Source organism: Kwoniella dejecticola, chromosome 8, assembly GCF_000512565.2.
Source record: "Kwoniella dejecticola CBS 10117 chromosome 8, complete sequence".
Taxonomy (NCBI): domain Eukaryota; kingdom Fungi; phylum Basidiomycota; class Tremellomycetes; order Tremellales; family Cryptococcaceae; genus Kwoniella; species Kwoniella dejecticola.
The window spans coordinates 1,467,609-1,491,471 of NC_089308.1; the positions used below are offsets into that span (position 1 = coordinate 1,467,609).

At 48.4% G+C, this 23,863-nt stretch overlaps 7 protein-coding genes across 7 annotated transcripts; 4 read left to right on the forward strand and 3 right to left on the reverse strand.

Annotated features, from left to right (window-relative positions):
* Positions 1 to 199: 199 nt before the first annotated feature.
* I303_106822 (uncharacterized protein) lies at positions 200 to 1,343 on the reverse strand (the record flags this gene model as incomplete). The annotated part of the gene is made up of 3 exons (XM_018411792.1): positions 200 to 378; positions 547 to 845; positions 970 to 1,343. The coding sequence occupies 3 exons, from the start codon at positions 1,341 to 1,343 to the stop codon at positions 200 to 202; spliced, it is 852 nt and encodes a 283-aa protein (XP_018258993.1).
* A 450-nt stretch (positions 1,344 to 1,793) lies between these two features.
* Positions 1,794 to 3,725, forward strand: I303_106823 (uncharacterized protein; the record flags this gene model as incomplete). Its single annotated transcript, XM_018411791.1, has 6 exons — positions 1,794 to 2,250; positions 2,355 to 2,401; positions 2,469 to 2,529; positions 2,614 to 2,865; positions 3,002 to 3,417; positions 3,561 to 3,725. The coding sequence occupies 6 exons, from the start codon at positions 1,794 to 1,796 to the stop codon at positions 3,723 to 3,725; spliced, it is 1,398 nt and encodes a 465-aa protein (XP_018258992.1).
* A 544-nt stretch (positions 3,726 to 4,269) lies between these two features.
* On the forward strand, positions 4,270 to 8,880 carry I303_106824 (uncharacterized protein; the record flags this gene model as incomplete). The annotated part of the gene is made up of 10 exons (XM_018411790.1): positions 4,270 to 4,716; positions 4,846 to 4,977; positions 5,067 to 5,680; positions 5,776 to 5,978; positions 6,055 to 6,303; positions 6,369 to 6,943; positions 7,017 to 7,825; positions 7,984 to 8,212; positions 8,327 to 8,734; positions 8,827 to 8,880. The coding sequence occupies 10 exons, from the start codon at positions 4,270 to 4,272 to the stop codon at positions 8,878 to 8,880; spliced, it is 3,720 nt and encodes a 1,239-aa protein (XP_018258991.1).
* Positions 8,881 to 9,357: 477 nt separating this feature from the next.
* On the forward strand, positions 9,358 to 11,972 carry I303_106825 (uncharacterized protein; the record flags this gene model as incomplete). The annotated part of the gene is made up of 6 exons (XM_065969452.1): positions 9,358 to 9,411; positions 9,629 to 10,221; positions 10,394 to 10,613; positions 10,719 to 10,835; positions 10,947 to 11,525; positions 11,655 to 11,972. The coding sequence occupies 6 exons, from the start codon at positions 9,358 to 9,360 to the stop codon at positions 11,970 to 11,972; spliced, it is 1,881 nt and encodes a 626-aa protein (XP_065825524.1).
* A 546-nt stretch (positions 11,973 to 12,518) lies between these two features.
* Positions 12,519 to 15,577, reverse strand: I303_106826 (uncharacterized protein; the record flags this gene model as incomplete). The annotated part of the gene is made up of 14 exons (XM_065969453.1): positions 12,519 to 12,566; positions 12,699 to 13,136; positions 13,228 to 13,254; positions 13,330 to 13,412; positions 13,499 to 13,791; positions 13,886 to 14,246; positions 14,331 to 14,484; positions 14,552 to 14,613; positions 14,678 to 14,798; positions 14,910 to 15,023; positions 15,098 to 15,132; positions 15,210 to 15,223; positions 15,281 to 15,391; positions 15,564 to 15,577. The coding sequence occupies 14 exons, from the start codon at positions 15,575 to 15,577 to the stop codon at positions 12,519 to 12,521; spliced, it is 1,875 nt and encodes a 624-aa protein (XP_065825525.1).
* A 2,650-nt stretch (positions 15,578 to 18,227) lies between these two features.
* On the reverse strand, positions 18,228 to 21,384 carry I303_106827 (uncharacterized protein; the record flags this gene model as incomplete). The annotated part of the gene is made up of 11 exons (XM_018411787.1): positions 18,228 to 18,302; positions 18,379 to 18,504; positions 18,614 to 18,697; positions 18,793 to 19,163; positions 19,278 to 19,353; positions 19,411 to 19,535; positions 19,602 to 20,373; positions 20,450 to 20,655; positions 20,740 to 21,037; positions 21,100 to 21,238; positions 21,305 to 21,384. The coding sequence occupies 11 exons, from the start codon at positions 21,382 to 21,384 to the stop codon at positions 18,228 to 18,230; spliced, it is 2,352 nt and encodes a 783-aa protein (XP_018258988.1).
* Positions 21,385 to 21,673: 289 nt separating this feature from the next.
* Positions 21,674 to 23,555, forward strand: I303_106828 (uncharacterized protein; the record flags this gene model as incomplete). The annotated part of the gene is made up of 7 exons (XM_065969454.1): positions 21,674 to 21,701; positions 21,787 to 21,866; positions 21,960 to 22,276; positions 22,331 to 22,411; positions 22,469 to 23,233; positions 23,297 to 23,356; positions 23,429 to 23,555. 7 exons carry the CDS (start codon positions 21,674 to 21,676, stop codon positions 23,553 to 23,555), a joined length of 1,458 nt encoding a protein of 485 aa, XP_065825526.1.
* Between the last annotated feature and the right edge of the window lie 308 nt (positions 23,556 to 23,863).

Below are 23,863 nucleotides of genomic sequence, written 5' to 3' on the forward strand. Positions count from 1 at the left end.
TCCCTTCTAGTCGTGTATCATACGTGAAGTAAAGGACGTGATGTCGATCAGCATAATACATGAAAGAACATAAGGGACATATGGCAAACTTTCAAAGTAAAAAATCTACAACAATGCTACGATGTGGGCCCAGCTTGGTACTCCATACTCCATGTCCAGCCGCCTCGTCGGTCGAAGCGCTAGTGACTATGTACGACCTCTAAGCTATATTAGCCAGTGCAGGGGGCGGCATAGCAATCTTCTCTTTCTCCTTCTTCGTAATCTCCTCTACTTTTTCTTTACCTTTCGCTTTGGCATTGGCTTTCTCGTTAGTTTTGGCGGTCGTGGCTGAAGAAGCAGTAGCGGAAGCAGCCTTTTTCTTCTTCTTCAATAACATAGCTACGTGAAAAAGTGTGGGCATGAGCTGAAATCGCACTTGTCTTCGTCTTCGTCCATCGATATCGCTCAAGGCTCAACACAATTAAACACGTCATCGGGAGCATTGACATGAAACAAACCACGGTACATCGACGCAGAGCTGATTCAATCAAAAATACGCCGGCTCACCTTTACTGACCGCATTCCTAACATTATCATTGATCTCCCTACTCTCCTCTAAGAACTTGTTATCATCGAATTTATGTTTCTTAGCTGCTAATTCTTCCAAGTTCACCTCTTCTACTTTCCGTTTACTCGGACCTGAGGCTGAACTGCTTCCTTCGCCATTCCCATCGGCATCGGCATCCGCAGAAAACGCGTCAGGTTGAGATATTCCGAGTCTGCGTTCCAGGGCTTCGAGCTTGGCTTTTTCTTCGGCTGCAAGTTTGGCGCGTAGAGCAGGGGCAGATTCGAGGAGTTCTGCTTGTCTACAAGTCACTCATATGGTCAGTATCCTTGTCCCTTACTAAGAACTGCTGACACGGCGCAAGCGATGAGTTTAAGACCAGGACTTAGACGAAATCCAGAAAAGCCAAATTGGTTCCGACCCACCTTTGAGCCTCTTTAATAGTACCCAACCTCCTCCCACTGAGATCTCTACAACTATCCATATTAGTTGCTTTCCCGGAGGACATTCGACCTCCTGCAGCTCTCAACTGAGACCCGAAACCACCTTTCCCTCCTACCAGCCTCGCACATACACTCAATTCGATCAGGTGACTTTGACTAGAGCCACCATGTTGGAGTGAAGCAATCCGCGTTGAGGAGCTTAGAGGTCCACTTGATCGAGTTCGTAAGTATACATCCTCGCCATCGAATGGAAGATCACTCTGGGAAAGAAGATCTGCGATGGTTTCCTCGGGGGTTAAGTGGATAGTTTGTGCCGGAAGGGGATGGGGGAGGTTTAGGTATATTGATTGGATCATATTGTTTCGATCTGCTTTTGTATTCTCAATCTCGGGTGTTCTTGCTCCTTGATCCCCGTGACTCCAATATGTTGTGCTAGCAAACAGTGAGGTTGTGCTGATTCGTTCTTGATGGTTGACGGGTAATCAATGGATGATGAAGGAGAAACCTAGGGTGTTTGAACTATAGGTTATTTGGGTGGCAAGAGTGCAGTGCAGTGGGTGCGTACGATGTAAATGGTACGCCTGAATAAGGGATTCTGATCGATGTGGCGATTTGTTATCGTCGTCGTGGCATTCATTCAGGGTAAAATGACCGAGGGTCTGGTAACTACCATTTAGCACGAGCACCAGCATGTCGGCAGACAGACATTAATCGATGACATTAGACACCCATTGAGTCAATCACTCGAACATTACAGTAGAAACCGCTCAATCCAGCTTCCTCCTAGCACCCACCAAGTACGCACAATGGAAGTCAATAAAGAAGAGGCCATACGATGTCTATCAATCTCATCGCGGCATCGATCCAATTCCAATTTACCCTCCGCCCTGAAATTCGCAAGGAAGAGCGTTTCTTTATACTCGACTCCCGAAGGGGAGGCTATGGTGATTGCTATAGAACGGGAGATTGAATCAGGTGGATCTAGCTCTACTCCTCCTTCAACCGGTACCTCTACCCCACAAGCACAAGCAAATGGAACGAGTACACCACCGAGTCAAGGGAAGACCAGTGGGGTGGAAGAACATATCACTTCTGCTCATTCTCGTCCGGGGCACAGCAGCTCAACAACGACAACCAAAAAACCTGAAACTACCTCTCATCCCGGTGCGGGGACAACGAAGAAGAGTTATACGGCGAAACAGCTCGAAGTTGTGAAAAGGGTGAAAAGCTGTAAACACCATCAGTATTATGAGATCCTATCTGGTAAGTTGATCCTGGTACAATCCACCTGGCATTCCGATGAGCCCGATGGTGCAAAGGTCGATGGTGCAAAAGTTGATGGCTAATCTGATTGGAACTCGCCGTAGTGGAGAAAAGCTGTACGGAGAACGATGTGAAGAAGGCTTATAAGAAGGTATGTCGGCTTCTTGGCACCTTACCGAAGTCTCATAGCTGACCATGGCCTAATGAATCTCTTGCAGCTCGCCTTGGCGTTGCATCCGGATAAGAATAATGCGCCAGGAGCAGACGAAGCGTTCAAGAGTGAGTATTCTCCAGAAGTAAGAGAACCTCCAGCATAAATTTCGCGCATCCTCATGCTGACCTGGGATGAATTGCGTTCCGCAGTGGTATCGAAAGCATTCCAGGTGTTGTCGGATACGCACATGCGTGCAGCGTTCGACTCGAATCCGACGTACGACCCGACGCAACGTAATCCCGGACCATCAGGCGGCGGAGGAGGAATGAGAGGGTTCGGTGGTGGTGGTGGGCCGGGAATGTATCAGAGCGAGATCAACCCTGAAGACTTGTTCAACATGTTCTTCGGTGGTGGAGGAGGGGGCGGTGGATTTGGGGGTTCTCCTTTTGGACAAGCGAATGGTGCGTGGTCTTCTCACCTTGGCTCTTGTCTTCTACCCTTTTCTAGATACCAAAGTCAACTTGATTGAGGTGGATTAGACAAAAGAAGGAAGGTCGTGTGTCATTTCACTAATTTCTGTTCGCTCTTGTCCTGCAGTATTCACATTCGGCGGTCCAGGCGGGTTTCAAGCCCACTACGGCGGTCGACCTCGGCGTCCTACCCAAGGGCACGGACAACAAGCCGGAGAAGCCTCTTCGCCCGTCGTTGCACTGTTACCAATCATCATCCTCTTCCTCTTCGCTATGGTCTCCATCATCCCTTCTTTATTCTCCAACCAACAGCCTGACCCATCTTACGGATTCGAGAAATCGGTGAAACTCAACTTGAACAGGGAGACTTCGAATTGGAAAGTCCCGTATTGGGTGAATAATCAGGAATGGCAGAACTCGGATATATACCAGAGTGTACCGGATAACAGGAAGGGGAAAGCGAACGAGGGGATATATAGTACCAAGCTCAGAGGGTTCGAGAGGGGGGTGGAGAATGTTTATGCGCGACGATTGCAGAATGAGGTGAGTCGGGCTCTCGGAACGAACTCTTCTGACCTGTCATGGATATCGGACACTACAATGCCTTTACTTTATTGCGGTTGTCTGAATCTGAAAAAGAGCCGATCGAGATATGACTGACACCCTGCACCCCGTGCTTTTTGCAGTGCCAGTACTTCTTGGATAGGAGACAACAAAGCATCAACGAGAATTCTGGGTTCTTCGGGATCGGCGCGAACACGGATAAGTTAAAGGAGATTAGATCACAGAAGAGTCCAGCGTGTGATCAGTTGCGGAAATGGGGATTCCAGGTCAATCAGGGGACGTGGTAGATTAGATCGTTGCGGAATTTCAGATAGTATCATTCATCCTCGTCTCAAATGAGGTCGATAGGATATCGCATCCTCGATCCTGTATTTTGTCCCGCTTGTCCTGCTGCCTCTCAAGCTTGTCCCATCATCATCATCATCTCTGAGCGCATGCGCATCCGTTCTCTTGTCGCTTGTCTCATAGCCTTGCATTGTGTTACTTGCTATCATCCCATATGCATATATTTAGATAGTCACCAAATTCAAGTGTCAAGCCAAAGCAATAACTCATGCACTGGAAGAGTTGAAATATCAGGCTGACAGGCTGCACGTGGGCAACCTCCACTTGCACAAGAAATCAGGGACATGAATGCAAAAATGTTTAGCCGTGAAAATGTTGGGTGAGCAAAGTGTCGTATTTTGGCTAAGAATCAAACCTCTTTCATACCTCATAGCTCATAACTCATAGCTTATAGTCATAGCCAGTCGTCTTGATCAGACATACTTCAACTGAGACGCAGGTCGACATTGAAACTGAGATCGAGGCCTAGAGAGAACCGCTTTCAAGATGGTAGCAGCCTTCGACCCCCTTTCTCCATCTTTAGCTTCTTCCTCTTCCTCTTCTTCTTCCTCATCCAACTCTTCTTCATCTCTAAAAGGAAAAATAATCGACAAGTCAACATTCAAAACATTGACTAGAGAACGTCAATTCCGACATCCACCTATAAACGCCTCAGATGTTCCTGCCCTAGACGAGCTTGTCGCCCCTCATATCCAGTCTTTCAACGCTTTGATAGAGGACGAGGGCCATCCGCAGAACAAGGGGTTGTTGCAATTGGGTATAGAGGATATAGGTGAAAAAGTAGTCTTTGATAACAAGCCTTACGAATCGCAGAACGGAGAGGGGTCACTGGGAACCAAAATTAGTTATAGGATCGATAGAGTCGCGCTGTCGAAGCCTTTGGTGCCGGAGAAAGATAAGTTGGCGGTGGAACGACGTATCTTCCCGAGTGAAGTGAGTTATACCGTGCCGAATCGGAATCAAACTACATCGTCTGCAATTTCAGCCATCATGCTTTCATGATTTTATTTTGATTGTCGTCAAGCAAGGCTGATCTGTCTCGTCTCCTTCACTCACCCTCAGGCAAGAGAACGTCTGACCACCTACCGATCGAGGTTGACGGTGAATATACGATGGACAGTCACTGGCCCGGACGGTGTATCTAGGGAACACGAGGAAATCAAAGAATGTGGTTTGTTGCCCGTGATGACCAGGGTGAGTCCATCTATGCTTCCAATATTACACTGTCAATCAATTGACAGCTCAGTAAAGTCCGTGTGCTGATGCCATCCCTCAACACCTAGTCAATCCGATGCAATCTCCAAAACCTTTCTGCCGAAGAGCTTATCTCGCACGGAGAAGAGTCCACCTCCTTCGGGGGCTATTTCATCGTGAACGGAAACGAAAAGATTATCCGATACCTAATCTTACCAAGACGACACCATCCTCTGAACTTGTACCGACCATCCTTCGCTAAACGGGGTGTAGGATACACCGCCTACGGATGTCAGATCCGATGTGTCCGACCCGACCAATCGGCTTGTACAAATACCATACACTACCTCTCCAACGGTGGGGCGACCCTTCGATTCGCCTGGAGAAAGGTAGAATACATGATCCCCCTCATGCTCATTCTCAAGGCTCTGGTCAATGCGTCGGATAAAGAGATCTTCGAAGGTCTGATCCAGGGTGAATACGATAATACCTTCTTAACGGATCGAGTAGAGTTACTCTTGAGAGGACAGAAGACGTGGAACCTCCAGACTGGTGAACAGTGTTTAGATTACTTGGGGGAGAAGTTCAGAGTGGTACTTGGATGTCCGGATGATTGGAATAATATCCAAGTGGGGAGTTTCCTCCTTTCCAGGGTGGTTTTGGTGCATCTACCGAACCCAAGGGATAAATTCAGGATGTTGATGTGAGTTTGCAATTCATGGACTTCATTTGGCCTGGCCTGGCCGTCTATGATTTCTGGATCTAAGCTAATCTGGTCTGATCTACCAATTTACCTAGCTTCATGCTACGAAAACTATACTCCCTGGTATCTGGCGCTTCGTGTGCCGATAATCCCGATTCTCCCCAACACCACGAAGTCCTCTTGCCTGGTTTCCTGTATGGTATGATCATCAAAGAGCGATTCGACGATTGCTTGAACGCTGTGAGACTGCAGATCCAACAGGACCTCAGGCAAGGTAAAGCAAGGAGTTTCTCCGATCGTGAGTGACCCGATCGCATTCAATCGTCGACTTTGCGGGACGTCCTACTGACATTATGGTCGTTCCTTGTGATTAGCCAAGTACTTCGCCTCAGTGCTCACCAAGACCAATTGGGATATCGGGGCGAAACTCTCTTACTTCCTCGCTACCGGAAACCTTGTCTCGCCAACTGGTCTTGATCTCCAACAAACTTCAGGTTATACAATCGTGGCTGAAAAGTTGAATTTCTATCGATACTTGTCCCACTTCAGATGTATACATCGTGGTGCTTTCTTTGCAGAGCTGAAAACTACTGATGTCAGAAAGTTGAGGCCTGAGTCATGGGGTAAGTCGGGTCTGACGAGTCGACTCCCATATCCCCACAAGCTCACACCGATTCATGTCAACTAGGTTTCCTGTGTCCCGTACATACTCCCGATGGATCGCCTTGTGGTCTACTCAACCACTTATCCCATACTTGCAAAATCGTCACTACCCAATTGGACGTATCTCACATCCCGACCTTGCTGTCCGCACACGGTATGACCCAGATATTCGCATCCTCGATCGACGGTAGACGGATGGTATGTATTCAGCTCGATGGTCGAGTGATAGGATACGCCTCGCCTGCAAAATCCAAACAACTGGCCAATCTACTTCGAAAATTGAAGACTGAGAACAATTCCAAGGTGCCTCTGGATATTGAAATCGGTTATGTCCCAGTCACCAAGGGTGGACAATACCCAGGATTATACCTGTTCAGTTCAAGAAGTAGGATGATGAGACCCGTCACATACCTTGAGAATGGTAAATTGGATCATCTGGGTACTTTCGAACAAGTATACATGGACGTAGCCATCACGAAACAGGAAATTGAGAATGGCGTCACGACGCATTTGGAGCTCGACCCGACTAGCATGCTGAGTGTCATTGCTAATCTGACACCGTTCTCGGATTTCAACCAGAGTCCAAGAAATATGTACCAGGTGAGTTGCCTTCTCTGATAGGTTTAAATATCACCAAGAGGGCTGTTGATTGACGACAATTCGGTCGCTACAGTGCCAAATGGGTAAACAATCTATGGGTACACCTTCGACAGCTTTGAACAAACGAACCGACAACAAGATGTATCGACTCCAATCCGGCCAAACGCCCGTCGTCCGTCCAAATTTACACAATCATTACGGTTTCGACAATTTCCCGAACGGTATGAACGCCATCGTCGCCGTCATTTCTTATACCGGATACGACATGGAGGACGCCATGATCCTCAACAAATCAGCGCACGAGCGCGGCTTCGGTTATGGCACAGTGTACAAATCGGACATCTTCGATCTTAAAGACTCCATTGGCGCCAATCGAAAATCATCAAAACCCACCCTCCATTTCGGATTGGGAAGAGATATCAAAGACGAACACTCATGTCTTGAATTCCTATCTTCAGACGGTCTACCGCGAATAGGAACCCGAGTGAAATCTGGAGATCCCTTGGCAGGGTATGTGGATGATGTATCGGGCAAAACCAAGTTCCATAAATACAAGGGGGATGAAGTGGCCTTTGTGGATGAAGTCCGACTCTTAGGATCCGATTCGGGTGATTCGGAATTACAAAAGATTCATATCAAACTTAGAATCCCCCGATCGCCAGTGATAGGAGATAAGTTTAGTTCGAGACATGGACAAAAGGGAGTGTGTTCACAGAAATTCCCGGCGATAGATATGCCGTTCTCGGAATCGGGGATGCAGCCGGACGTGATCATCAATCCGCATGCGTTCCCGTCGAGAATGACGATTGGGATGTTTGTGGAGAGTCTAGCGGGGAAAGCGGGCGCTTTGCATGGGATTTGTCAGGATGCTACGCCTTTCAAGTGGGTCCAAATAATTCCCGTTGTCTTTCTGCTTTCTGTTTTCCTGTCCCGTATCCTCTTTGCTATCTTTTTGTCTTATCATGACTTTGGTGCTTGGCACCGATTGCCTGTCCAGACACGAACGTAAATGCTGATGTCTTGGCGCCTGATTTCTGCAGATTCTCAGACTCGGATCGACCCGTCGATTACTTCGGAGAACAACTCAAAGCGGCCGGATACAATTACTACGGTAACGAACCGATGTATTCTGGTATCACGGGAGAAGAGTTCCATGCGGATATCTACCTTGGTTTGGTATACTATCAACGATTAAGACATATGGTCAATGATAAATTCCAAGTGAGGACGACTGGGCCTGTCGATCCGTTGACTCGACAACCTGTCAAGGTGAGCACCCCGCCAGACATCTATTAATTTTCCACTTGAATATAAGCATAAGCAACCTTACAATCACGACCAAGCAAAGTAAGAGCTTGTGCTGACTCATTCGCCCCCTCCCAGGGACGAAAACGAGCGGGAGGTATCCGATTCGGAGAGATGGAACGAGATGCATTAATAGCGCACGGAACCTCCTTCTTACTTCAAGATCGACTTATGAACTGCTCCGATTACTCGACGGCGTGGGTCTGTCGAACGTGCGGTTCATTGACTTCTCTCGGATTCGAAGAATTGTCCGGAGCCGGAGGTGGTGCCGAAGGGATGAAAGAGTATTGTAGGATATGTGATCCCCATTTATCACCTGCGGGAACAAGTGGTTTCAAAGTGGAAGAAGGCGTTAATGGTAATGTCAATGGTGATGGCAATGGTAATTCCTCTTCGAATGGAGTGGGAGTGAGAATGGGCGGAACAGATGGATTGATGAGGAAAGGTAAAATGGATGTGGTGGCTGTTCCATATGTTTTCAGATATGTGAGTCTGTCCTTGCTCGGTCCCTTCCAATTGATGCTGTTTTGGGATCCAGCTGATTAGCTTGATCCGTTGTGGTTGATGAAACATTTTAGCTATGCGCCGAGATGGCTTGTATGGGTATAAGATTGAATGTCACTGTGACATAGTGGAAGGGGGCAGCAGGTCACGAGATAGCGGGTTGGGATCTACTGGCATATTTATGTACATACCAACATGCATTCTATACCCTTTCGAACGAGTACCTCTCCTGCCAGGCAGACGGGATGGAGAGGAAATCATTTGATTCATAATTATATCATCAGGTGAAAACATTCGAACCACGTGGGAACGGTGTTGACAAGATTACATTAGCGCACGGATATTGACGATGAGAAAGATTGAATTGTGCATGTCAACGTCCACCATCCGCAAATCCAAAAAGGCCAGCATTCGTCCTCTCAGCGCCTGGCGAAGTCCGAGTGGGTCTGAACGTCTGCGACAGCAGGAACATCGACCTCCCAGCGTTCATCACGCCTCTCAGTACCAACTGCCGTGAAGGTTGTCTCCCATTCACAGGCAACCAAGTAGCATCGTAAAACCCTTTTGCGAGAGCCAAAGGGCTCAGGATATAGTGCAGTGCCAAGATGGACTTCAATGCTTTTGGGAGCACGTCTGGCAAGTCGAGCATGCGCAGAAAGGTGGGTCAATACATCGCATCTGATTATAGTTCATAGCCAGTGGAATGTTGAGACTGACACTTGACTTGTTCGTCAATATAACCTTCATAGCAATCAAACGTGAGTCAAATCAATCTTTCTCCAGTTCTCTCGTCTTCGTATCTCTTCATCACATATGTCATACGGTGCTGGCTGAGTCTCGGCTTGCTGATCATCATCATTATTATCCACGATCTAGTCCCTCTTGCAAGCATTCGGTAAATCATCTTCGTCCGCTTCATCCTCTCGCCAATCAGCTATTCCTCTCCCTTCTTCCTCTTCCACGGCATCAGCATCGACCTATCGACCAGAAAGCCACGGTGCATCTTCACTACCAGGCAGCGTCCAGTCCACCCCTCTGACCGCTGGTACAAGTACTTTCAACCACGATGAGATCTATTCCCCCTCTTTCGGAAGCGGAGGCGGAAGCGGCGGCGGCACTGGTATTGGCCCTGGTTCGGAGAACCATCATTATTCAGATACGATGTCACTAAACTCCAGAGCCCCATCAAGCTATACTTATAACCCGCACCAACATAATGCTTATGGACTAGGTATCTCTTCTCTGCCCAATCAACATGCGCAACAACAACCACATCATGGAGGTAGAAGTATAAGTGCGAATTATGCCTTGTCAATGTCGAATAAAGATAGGATCCACTCGTCGAAAGATAAGGACAGAGATAAAGATAAAGATGGGCAAGAGAGGAGTATAAGAAGGCCGGAGGATGTGTTTAGGCTGGTTAGGGAACGTATAATGAGTTGGAGTTATATGGGGGAATGGTATCAGGGGTGAGTGATTCGTCTCGTCTTGTCTGGTTTAGTCCGATCTCAAGTCTGGATCCGATCTCCTAACTTCCCAGTATGCAATCTAAGCAACCCACTCCTCAATACGACTGAACCTCACGATAGTATAAGCAAGACGGACCAAGCTGATATAGAGGGATTTGGCTTCGCATCATAGCGACACACACTGGTTGAATACAGTCCGCATACCCCGTTCTACACTCGAACAGTGCATAGGCCCGAAACAACTGGAGACACGCGCTCGCAATTTCTATATACTGGGTATATCACTTAGCGCGCTCTTCGACATACCCTCAAGTAACGAGTTCTTGAAAGCGCTGATCAAGCTCCTGGATGAGTGGGAGGGGTTCAGCGATTCGAGCGGAGGAAAAGGTGTTGTGAGTGCAAGCATATATCAGCTTCTATGATCTCTCACGGCGACCTTGAGGCCACGACATCATTACCGTTTCCGTTACTGATTTTGTCCTTTATTTTCCGCGCAGAAAAACCTCTTTCGTGGCCAGAGGAATAACAGGAAAGTCACGGCTGGCGGGACCGTCATGTCGGATTTTGCGAGTGGGATGGACACCACCGAGTCGTATCTGATGAATGTCAATATGGTATGTCTGTCTGTCATCCATATCTCACAACAAGGGAGTCAGGTGCTGGTTCTCAAGAACCTCACACCGTAATTTCCTACAATCGATGTTGACCATGTTCGATGCATTTAGCCATTCACACCGGATTTCTACCAAACACACTCTACTTTATGCTCGATAATCCGAGACATCTACAAAAAGCTCTTAGGGATGTTTCTCCCTTCGTCATCAACCTCCATGCCCTCCACACTCTCAAACTCACACTCGAACTCTCTCTTACATCCATCCACGATCATCCAGTCCGCCCCATTGGAGATACCGTTCGGACACATGAACGTGAACGTTGGACCGACCCCCAAATCCCCAGCGGCAAGTATAGCCACGGCTACATTCTCAAACCAGCAACATCAAGCTCAAGTGACCAGCCCGATCTCTGAAGGACATAGTATCACCGGCTCCCAGGGATATTTCGGTGGAACAGCGCCTTCTTCCACATCAAATCAATATCCACATCAACATCAACAACAACCACAACAACAGCAAAGTCAGAACCAGAATCAGAATCAGAATCAGGGTCAATACCATGGAGTGGACGCATTACAGCTGTTCATAGCTGGGGATCTGCCTAGTGACCGGACTTTGGTAGGGGACGGTCAGAAGACGACACCTCAGATAGTTGAGATGTTCGGTAAAGCGGATACCAAGCTGAAGGTGAGTGCAAAGGTCCATGCATCACCTCGAACCCGACATCGAATAGAGTCCTTCATTCGTATAATCTTCTGCCAGTCTAAAGTCTAAATTTTTCGTCGGCACTGACGATGACTATTGTTGTATCCACAGAAACAATTCTCGATTCTACTGCGAGAAGGAGATACCTTAGCTCGCAAAGTCCTAGATGATGAGCTCGCAATGATCCTCAATAGCTTGAATCCAGGGAGTGAATCGATGAATTTCGATTTGAACGCTGCGTTAATAGGTTCAGGGAATGGTTGGTACAATACAGCCTCAGCCTCGAACTCGAACTCGAACCCGTATAGTAAGTTTGTCGGAAGCGGAACCGTCGGAACTTCGAGCGGACACGGGCATGGGTATGGGTATGGAGGATTGCAGGGGTTGATAGAAGAAGATCGAAGAGAGAGGGATTTCGGAACGATATAATCGATCCTGTCATACGATCTTCATCGATTATCACACCCACAGATACGGTTGTGTAGCTTTTTTCGCGCTCAAATACCTCTGCATGGATGTAACAGTAGTCATTGGTGATATCTTCGCTTCGGACTGCACCTGGTATGATATATCGCCGCGAGATACATGAGAACGAACGAATGAACGCTTGACGATGACTATGACTATGACGATGATGATGACGATGAATGCATGCATGCAAAATTATGATAGTAAATTTCAAGGGATACCCGTATTTCCACAAATATCCCCTACTGAACATCCGATTGAAGGAAGATTGAACGCCCCTTAATTACAGGACAGGATGCGAAGCGAAGTAAGGCAAAAAGGCCGAAAATGGTGTGAAGTAAAGGGAACGAAGGAGAAAGACTCTATATGATTTCAGCCCGCCCGTCCTAGAAGGTAAGAAACATCGCAAATTATTTGGGACAACCTAAAGACGAAGAAGCGAGATGACATGACCAGATTGGCGAGTGACATGCTCGGATAATCCAGTCCACGTTGGTCTGGTCTGGTCTAATCGACCAATTCTAGTGGTCTGTAAACGGCATCCCACATTCGCGACTATCATTGCATTGCAATTCAATCCAATCAGCTCACTTCAACTTCTTTCTTTCTTTCTTTCTTTCTTTCTCGACTGTGCCGAGTACCAAATCACACGATTCATCGATTCACCATCGAGACACATGTACTCACCCTGATGTACTCTTCGAGGGGCAATGATCCCTTGCCTTGGACCACTTTGATCGTATTCTCATCTTGGGCATTCCCATCCGCTACCGCCTGCCTGCACACCGCCGCAGCCACTTCGACCGAGACGTTCCTCACGTCCGCCAAGTCAGGCAAGAGCGAGGCTTCCGGATTGGTCAAAGCCGGCGAGAGGGACGCGAGCGAGTTGACTCCGGCCATCAACATCGAATTGGAGATCGTCCTTGATCGAGCGAGGATAGCACCGAGTCCCAAAGCAGGGTAAATCAAGGCGTTGTTAGTTTGAGCTACGGTGTATTGTTTACCGCCTCCTAGCTCTACAGGAGGGAAGGGCGAGCCCGTAGCTACGAGAGCACGATTTTCGGTCCAGTGTAAAGCGTCGGCGGGGTCGACTTCGCATAGAGCGGTAGGGTTAGACATTGGGAACTACAATTGGCGATTGAAGAAAAGGTCAGTGTCAGCGTCATTTGCTATTCAGCAACCAATACAGCCAGATCTTCGGGGTAAATGGACTCACGATGATAGGTCGCTCGACGTGTTTGCCCTGAATGGTAGATGAGAATGATCAGCATAAGACGAAAGGAGCAGACAGCAGACAGCAGATTGAAGGGTGATTTACCATTTCCCGAATCAAATCTTCAGAGAAAGCACGAGAGTGGGTGGAAGTACCGATCAACACGGTAGGTTTGACGTTCTTTACGACTAGGTGAAAGGTCTGGCGTCAGTGCAAATGTATGCCGCGGAAGAGTGAGAGGGGGTTGGATAGTGCTAATCATGACCCCACTCACCATCCATCAACCAGACACCATCGTTATCGCCCTCCGACTTGGCCCAATCCTCCACTTCCGCATCAGGTCGAGCGTAAGGCAACTGAGCATGCCTCAAATTGTTGCCCATGCTCTCTACCAGCAATCCATTCCTATCCACACACCAGAACCTCCTCGAAGCCTCTTCCTCGGACAATCCTTCTAAGATCATCAGTCCATCTTTGATCTGATCAGCGATTCCCATACCCGCTGATCCGGCTCCGTAGATGACTATTCGTTGATCCGCCAATCTGGCTCCTGAGACTTTGATCGCTCTGTCATTCATCCGAGTCCCAACGAAATCAGCTCCATCACTCAACTGAAGTATGGCACATGGGTAGGTCTCTAAAATTGATGTCGCCAACTCACGCAATCAAAGCTGCTAGAGCTACAGCACCCGTTCCTTGGATATCATCGTTGAACATGGGTATATCCTTGTACTTCTCCATGAGCCTGTACGCATTCGCCATACCGAAATCCTCGAAGTGGATGATCGCATTAGGGTAGAGTTCTCGGCAGTTCTGGATGAATCGATCCACGAATTGATCGTAGTTCTTTCCTCTGATCCTAGTTCGTTTCCAGCCCATATAGAGGGAGTCAGAGAACAAGGCGTGGTTATCGGTACCGCAGTCTAGCACGACGGGCAAGATTCGGTTCGGATTTATACCTGCTCCGAGGGTGTATAGGGCGGCTTTGGAGGTGGAGATTGTTATTCCTCCAACACCTTGGTCTGGAAGAGGATCTCAAGTCATCAATACCCTACGACAAGAGCTAAAGTCCACAAGAGAGAGATAGGGAGAAAGGCGGGACATACCTCCGATACCCAAGATGGCCTCTGCGTCGGTGACTACGACCAAGTCGATAGCATCATGCGGGTTGTTCGAGTCGTACGCTACATCCGCGGTCCTGTTGACGTCTAAGAGATGACCTTCGAGTTGCGCTCGCATACCATCTTGGTTGGGGAAGGACTGTTAAATGTTGAGTAGCATTGATCTTAGTGAGCTGCGGCACATTGTGGAAAACGATACCACTTACGATGTAACAGCCGACGGGACGTCTGAAGAGGTTCGAATAATTTGCTACTGCCTCAGCGGCACCTGAACATAGCCGGGTCAATCTCACAATTACCGCTACCAGAAATACGATTGATGGAATGCGTACCAGGAGTATAGAGCACACCGAGCAATTCTTTCAGGTGATCTTGCATGATCTTGTAGAAGAGAACCTGATTTTGGTCTCGCAGCGAAGCGAGGAAAGCATGTTTGAGGATGACGGAGGGTTGCTATAGCCACGAGGTATCACATTAGCCCCTGACCTGGCTCCCTGGACTCTGAGACGATATGGTATTGCGGGATGAGTTTGAAGAGCAGAGCTTGAACGGACCGCAACTCACCTTGAGAAGTTGATTGTAAGCTCTGAGAGCCTGTTTCTCCAGCGAATGCACATCGTAAGGCAAGAATCCTTCCAAGCCAAAAATCTGTCTTTCTTCTCTTGAAAAACCAGCACCCTATCGCCAGACCGCAGTAACAGATCAGTATCACGTTGCTGACACTCGCTCAGCTGATGAAAGGATGGGCTTACCTTGTTCAGACGAGGGGTATTCAGTAATGCAGAACCTGTATATCAGTTCACCTCGTATTAGCTATACCATCTATCGCCCACTAATACCATCTAAGGAGAGTTTAGAGCTGACCTCGAAGATTCGTCCTATGAAAAATCGTACATCAGCTCAAGTCCGTGCGTATTCCGTCCGAGCCCACTCACCTTATAGGGACAAAGTTCTTGTTAGCAGCGATGATAGGTCTATCGGCCATACCCCGAGTCGCTGTACGACTATTGGAGGGACCGACTCTGGTTCGAGCGATTCTCGAGGAGCTGCATACAGGGCATGACCTTAGCTTTAGCTCTCCATCATGCTTCCTCTTTCTTGACTTCTTGATAGTGATTATGGACTGGGGAGAGTGGGAAGTGGAGGTATGTTTTAGTTTCACCCAGGAAGGAAGATCTTCGGGATCCACTTTGCGCGCGCGAAGGAACAGACACTCACCTTCCTCTAATCATCTTGTCTCTTCTTCTCTTGCACTTGTATAAAAGGCAAAGCTTGCAATCGTCAAGACAAAGAAGAGGAACACTGTTGTGGTTGTGGTCGGAGGATCTCGCGTCCCTTGGGGATGTTGTCCTATCTGTCGCTCTGGAGACTAGATTATTTTTTTCCTTTCCTTGAATTTGACGGTCGATGATGTTTTCGAATTTTGGTGACGTTTAAATCAACAAATTCGAAAATCCAGCTTGTAAGACTGCTCGTCTTACCCTGAAAGACACGGTCTGTTGCCGCATTCATGGCGTTCAATAAGGCACCGCTCATGTCCGATTACAAGGCAAAGCACAAGCGAGATGCGGCCGAACCGAAGTAAAGGTGGTCTGCTCGTCTGCTCGTCTGCTCGTCTGCTCGTCTGCTTGTTGACAGAGCGTTATCTGACATCGAATCTGCAGGCCAAGCACTACATACTGCATATTCTGATGCGACTGTTTCGAAGTGATTGCCATTAAGACTCGCAAAATCAATCGGCCCAGAATTAGTCAAGACAAGGCTGACAAGGCTGCACAAGCTGTTCGCTAACGGCCTTGAATGGATCAGCGGCGTCATCAAGTCCTTTGTGTCCAAGGCGTACCAACGAATCTCGACAAAGGATGCAGTCGTTTTGAGCCCAAGCAGACTCTTTGATTCTTCAAAGGTGGTATAACACCATTGCATATACCTTGCGAGGATCAGAAATGACATTGCAGTAATGTGACTAAATTGCGTCCCGAGGTACAAGCCGTTCCATTCGCTCGAACCAGGATCGAAAAGGCATTATAATCCCTCCCTCCGTTCTTCGCTCAGCAACCTCATTATCAGCATAGACGACTGAAATGGCCAACACCGACAATAACGGGTCCCGAGATGCCAGCGAATACAGTACTCTTAACAGTCCAGGCAATCCCGCCACTTCAACCGACGAAGAGCATTGGGAAGGCGACGATAGTGAAGATGAGGACCGGCTAACAGAATTATTGTCTCAGCTCGTTGCGGACGAAGCAAAGTCCATCGCTCAACGTTTTCAATTGATCATACAGAGCTTGCCCGATGCCCTCATCACCCGGCATAGGTCCCGTCATTCCGGAACTGTATCAAAATATCAGAGAGACTGCGATATATGCAGTAGACTAGACGAGTTATACGATGGAGTATATCGGTCTTTCGGTGTTGATCCCCAGCAACCCTTTGTGCAAAGTACGAAAGCCCATGTTAAAGGTTTGGTCTCCCTTGGATGTCATGCGAACATCCATGAATGGTTGACGGCAACGATCTCTGATAGGATGCAGGCACCATCAGCGGCACAGACACAAAGTAGCTCATCCCGTTGATCTTCAAATGCGAATACAAATGCGAATGCGAATGCTGGTGCGGGTGCACGTGCCAGCGCAAGCGTAATCACCACCATCGATCCGAGCGAGGAATCACGATGGACGCGCATGTCTAAGAGATAATACGTAAATCATGTACCTGGACGCCCAATTTCGAGACTCGCATCCATTTCAATATGCAGTATAGTGGACTACCTGCACATGTACATTACAGACAGACGATAAAGTGCCGTGAATCGATGCATTACTACTGTACTTTGAAACTGATGGTGACACGACATGATCTACATTGCAATGCACTGCACTACTCATGCCCATCCCATCTGACTGTATCAGCCAAAGATACTATAATACTTTGTCAAACAAGTCACCCAGCGACCCATGGCCCCCTTCTTCGGGGGCCACGCTTCACCCTGTATTTTTCATGTCGTCGAGAATGATCTCCGCTGTTCAGCCAGCCCAGAAGTGGTGCAGAGCTCAGCATATAGGATTGTGCCTTCCTGGTCAAGAAAGTGCGGATCAACCTACAAAGGAAGAGATCGATCTGTTGTTCGTCACTATCGAATCATCCTCATAGCCCTTTCAAATGACCTATTCAAGTTTACAATACATAAATATGGGTATCGTATAATCCCTCCCGTTCACTCCAGCATTTACATCGAAACTCTCTCACCAGATCACAAAATTTCCAATTCCGCCACCACAGCCAGTCTCAATACTGCTGATTCAAGCTCGACCTGACAGATTGATAGCCTTCAATAAGGCGGTATGAATAACCAGTCCGCCACTCAATCACGAGGCGAGTCTGGGTCGGGATCGAACACGCACACAGAGATGGCAGAATTTCTGGAAGGCACCCAAGAGACCGGGGTTGGTTTCAGAAAACACGCTCAGGACCACTGGGAAAAGGCAAAAGATCGACACGATTCAGCCGCTCAAGCGGGGTGTTTGAGTGACACGTCGAAAGGCTGTGGATTATGTGTCACCTCCATAAATGAATTTGCCGACCTATTGGGGGAATATAATCCTCCGCCCGAAGAGTCTATTTCTGAGACGGACAAGATGGAGGCTTACAAAGCGTTTGTGGATGAATACACAGAGCTGATGTCGGACACATTTCATGATGGCGCATGACAATCCGTGGGAACCCAGCGCATGCGCAGAGGAACTGAAGGATGGGTACGTTTACACGTAATTATATGGTATCTCATATATTCATCATGACACTCTGACACTCTGAGATGCTTAAGAGATATGTATTTCGTCTACTCAGTTCATCCCTCTATGCTAAGATCTACCCGCCCTACTCAGCCTTTCGCTTCTTCTTTTTCTTCTTGAGATCTATATTCGATCCTCCATCTGCATATTTACCGGTTTTCTACACAGGCACAAGGCGCTCCCATCGTCAGCGCTCCTTCCAGCGTAAAAAATCAAATGCCATGCACTCGACACACCTTATTCAGTACCCTCTGCAAAGCTCTTCTTGTCTCACTGTTCTCAGGGAAACTTTCCGGGTTGAAGTAATCTGCTGCGTACTCCAATAACCACTCAGGACGTACTTCCGTGACCGTTCGGATGAACTATTGATTTCACAAGGATGAATGATCAGCTTCGTTCTACGACTACGACCTCCAACGAGCTGATCTCCCATGAATCCCAAACCCAAACTAAGTGTAAGTGATTACTCACGTTGGCCGTTGTTAGGACGAATTCATTGTACAACACCCACTCAGGGGTCGTATCCAACCCGCAACTCAAGTGCAATCGTACGACCTAGATCACAGGCTAATCAGCATATCGCAACTCACCAGACCTTGTCAAATCGAGGATGATGACCCCGAGGTGCATGTGGCGAGGGGTTCACTCACCTGGTTGTCCTTGACAGTCATATAACTGCCCTTCTCCCCCTCTTTATGCGCAACTTGCATGAAGAAACCACACGTCAAGGCTTGTCGGATATTGTTCCAGTAATTCTTATCCTCCCATGCGGTCGAGCACAACTCCAAGTCGAATTTCTCCATTGCTCGCTTCAGCTGAGTTCTGACATTGTCGGCTTGAGCGAGCGAACGTTGGTTCAGGTAATTTTGCCAGCACCAGTTCTTGGCGTCACCCTCATTCGACTTGTACGCATGATACACGTTGAGCAAGGTAAGGTGGTCGCCATCAGGGTGGGTGAATTGAGCTTTGGCCAAGTCGGCTTCTTTCCTTTGCGACGCGGGTCGCATGAAAACATTTGGCACTGTATAAGGTATAAGAAGTCAGCGATGTGGTTTTGGGGATAAAGTGATCGATGCGTTATTGATCCCCTGCCTAACGGCAACCCAAAATGGTGGAAAGGAGGAAGGCAACGTACCTGATAACATGGCCGTCAAGGACAGCATCTCGTTACTGCATCCAAATTCGGGACTGACAATAAGCATCTTGGCGAGCTGCGATCATCATGTGAGTCAGTGAAGCGTCGATGGCGTGAGTGAAACTGTACTCACTTGAGGGTCTAAGGGGAATTCAGCCATGATTTGGCCGAGCGGGGTAAGGTCTCCATTGTCGTCGAGCGCAGCGAGATAATGCAGCAACTCCAAAGCTCGCATGATAGTCTCAGGAGCGGGTGCGTCTAGATAATGAATACAATCAGCTATCAGCTATTGCAGATTTGCAGAGTCTACGTTGAGTGACTCACCCATGTAATCGAAATGCACCAAATCCTTTATACCCAGCTTAATCAACTCCAAGACGGTGTTCGCCAGATTACTCCTCAAGATCTCAGGATGAGTCTGCTCTTCCAACTCCTTCACGAAGTCCTTCTCGGTATACAATCTAAAGCACTTTCCAGGCCTTGTTCTTCCGGCTCGACCAGCTCTTTGCATCGCGGAAGCCTTCGAGATTGGAGAGACCAACAAACTTTCCACTCGTATACGGGGGTTGTATACCTTTTGTTTACAGAATCCAGGATCTACCACGTAAACAATTCCATCTATCGTAAGGGAAGTCTCGGCGATATTGGTTGACACTACGACTTTTCTTCCTGGTAGACCATCTTTACGAGCCGGTGGCGCGGCATCGAATATACGTTGTTGCTGATGAGGCGGTAAAGACGAGTAAAGCGGTACCACCAGTAAAGGACCGGCCATCCCCTTATTCGACAATTCTTCTCCTTCAGCTCTGATCTTTCTACATGCATCCTCTATCTCTTCTTCACCAGTCAAGAACAACAACACATCTCCCTCGTCTTCTGCCTGGTGGATGAACAGGACCGTTCGAATGGAGGCTTCGACATAATCGTTCTCGGGTTCCTGGGTGAAGAATGTCTCGACGGGGAAGGTTCGACCTGATACCTTGACGACAGGTGCGATACCTGATGGCTGACCATCACCGAAGTATTTCTGGAATTTCTCGACATCTAAAGTAGCCGACATGACGATGATCTTGAGATCTGGCCTTCGCTTGGCGATCTATAACATGTGACGCCGTCAGTAGAGGTCTGAGGTCCAAGGGTAAGGTCTCATGAATGATCGGGGCAAGACTTACATCTTTCAACAATCCCATCAATATATCCGTAGCTAGCGTCCTTTCATGTGCCTCATCCAGGATCACCGTAGAATATCGCTCCAACAGCGGATCATTCATGGCTTCCCTCAACAACATACCATCCGTCATATATTTCAGGAATGTCGTTCCCGGCTCAGTCATATCCTCGAATCTGATCGAGTATCCAACTTGTTTACCAAGCTGCACTACAACATGCACAATGTGAGCGGAGTGCACCCTCGCACTATCGCTTGATTGAACAGCTAAATCCGAAAAAAGAATTCACTCACCGTCCATCTCATCGGCTACACGTTTAGCTACACTCATAGCGGCCACTCGTCGAGGCTGCGTACACGCCACCATCTTCCCCCTCAACATCGGCAAGTCGGAGTAACAGACGAACTGAGGTATTTGTGTGGTTTTACCGGAACCTGTTTGACCTTCCATCACGGTGATTTGGTTTTCGCTGAAAACAGTCAAGAACTCTTGCATCTTTTGATAGACTGGCAAATTCTTCCTTTGCTCAAGGATCTTTCGGTAGGATGCTGAGAATGGTGACAAGCCTTTGAATGGGTTCACATCGCCGTCCTGCGGTATGAGTCAGCCCTTGGATACTGATCAAGCCATAACAAGCGAGAAGAAGGACATACCATGATTGCCTTAGCCTGAGCAACAGAAACCTTCCGAGGCACAAGCCCATTGAGCGGATTACTAGCCTTGCTAGTGGTACCGTTGGTACCGCTTGCGTAGCCGTTGGTAGAAGATGAGCCGGCCATATTTCGATGAGCGCTGTTCATCGACAACGTGCACAGTCAGCTAAAACCATTCTAGTTGAAAGCAGGCGACTTGACTCACAGGTAAGGATTATCGACGGGGGGAGTAGCTGAAGAAGATTCGCCAGCGGTTTTCGATCGCTTGGAAGGAGGTTCGGCCATGTCGTCTGGTCCAGAGGATGTGAGGGTAGATGAATGGTCTGTCGATGTTATTGATGGCGAAGCAGAGTGAATATGGATGGAAATTTTGATTTGGCTAAACTGAACAGATGCACTCAAAAATCGAGAGTACCTTGATCAACAGGCGCGCGAGTGGCAAAACGTCATCTTTCGCGTGCCTATTGATTCACCCACACTGGACAAGTGGAGGTTGTCGCTGCGTCATCTGCATCTTTAAGTTGACACATCCACAACCTTCTGCTTCTCTTCTCAACCTACTTATCATCAAAATATGCCTGGTCTCAAGCCAACAGAGCAGGGTGAGTGACTGGAAGCTTTCATCAGCTGGCCCGCAGCGATCTGAGTTGCGTCTGACTCTGAGCTGAAATGGGCATCGTTATACAGATATCGATCAATTTGTAGCTATAACCCAAGCCAGCCCCGAAGACGCTGCTCACTTTCTTGAATCTGGAACTACCCTTGAGGTGAGTACCCAGTGACATAGGAGATCATTGTATCTCCTCAGTGTTCTACATCTCGTTCTGTGATATCGCACCTGACCACATGCTGTTCCATAGGGCGCAATCGAGGACTTCTTTGCAACTCAAACCGCTTCAGAACCCCTTACCCAAAATCATCAAGACGACGAAGAGGCTGACTTAGCCTTAGACTCACCCACGATGTCCGACGAACCTTCCAACAACAATTCAGCTCCACCTACCGGTGGACCCAGGACGTTAGGCGGTACAGCCTCCGCCGAGCCTTTGCCAGCTGGATGGGGTAAACCTGAACGAAGTAGATTCGGTCGACTCGGTGAAAATAACGACAACGATGACGACGAGCCACGAGGCGGAGGGGATGACCCAGAAGAGTTGTATGCTGGTGGTGGAAGAAGGTACGTCGGCTCGGTCAAGCATCCCGGGTCAAACCAAGCTGATTGGTACATTAGTGGTCTAGCGGTACAAAACCCCGATGATCCTCGAGGAAGTGGAAACTCATTAGTGGATAAAATCCTGCGATTGGCTAATCAGTAAGCTGCCGCGTCTTGAGTGGTCGTAGATCTGATAGGTAGCTGACGTTCGACCAGGAATGGCCCTCGAGCTCCTCCTGCGGGACAAGAGCGAGGTGCACCCAAACCACCTGCGTCATTCGGCGGAACCGGTCACACCCTCGGTTCAGACGAAGCTCCATCCGCTGAAGTGCCCGCTGCCGGCTCATCTTCCGGTCCATCTGGGTCGGACGCACCTTCGATACCCAGCGTAGCAGCAATGTCACCTTCGATGATGGACAATCTTCTCGCAGGGATGTTCGGCAGAGGTGCTGGAGGCGCCGCCGGTGTTCCCCAACAAGGCGGGCAAGATGATGACGATGACGACGACGATGATAGCGACGAGAACGTCCAGACTCGAAGACTGACATTTTGGAGGAACGGATTTTCCATCGAAGACGGACCCTTACTTTCATACGATGACCCTCAAAACAAAGCTTTGCTCGAAGCGATCGAATCTGGAAGAGCACCACCCAGTGTATTCGGAGTAAGATTCAATCAACGATTGAACGTGGAAGTCGCTCAAAGACGAAGAGAAGATTATCAACCTCCACCGAAGAAGCCAGCTAAGCCATTCGGAGGCTCTGGAAATCGACTCGGATCACCTGCACCTGAAGTCACCAGTTCTACCAGCACGATGCCAGGCACTTTACCCCAAGGTATCTTAGTGGGCGGATCGGGGTCGAACACACCAACAGCAAGCGCTTCGGCTGGTACGGGTGCGACCGGTAATGCAGCTACATTTGAGCTCGATTCTAGCAAACCTACCACGAGTATCCAGCTTCGATTGGGGGATGGCACGAAGTAAGGCCGTCTCCTCTTCTGGGTTCTCAAGAGAAAGAATGCTAATGAAAAGCTATTGTGTAGGATGGTCGCCAAGGTCAACTTGACTCATACTGTGGGAGACTTGAGGAACTACGTTTCAGCGTGAGTATGCTTCTTCACCTTCAAGTCAGTCATACGATATAACCCGGAAGCTGAAAAGAAGTTGTGCGGTAGATCCCGCCCAGACGCCAGGTCCTTTGTACTTCAAACCACTTTCCCCAACCGAGAACTCAACGACTCGAACGAGACTATCGAGACTGCAAAATTGCAGAACGCCGTCGTTGTCCAGCGATTCACATAAAGAACCGCATGTATAGATACAGCCCTCAGAGTCCCATGGCAGAGAAATACTGTAGAAAGATATGCATCGATATGACATCATGATGTTCGAGATGAAGGGAGCCAAAGATCGGATATGGGACATATCATCTCATTGGGAATCTTCCCTGCAATTCGAGATACGCATTTCTGCATCCGCAATGGATAATCCTTTCACTGTCACTGTCGGCATTACCCGAACTGTCGTTTCAACGGGTTTGCCATTCTTGGTCCTTTGAACAGCGCGGCGCTGGCGCAGGATCTTCCATGCTCTTTTCTGTCTGGGTCTCC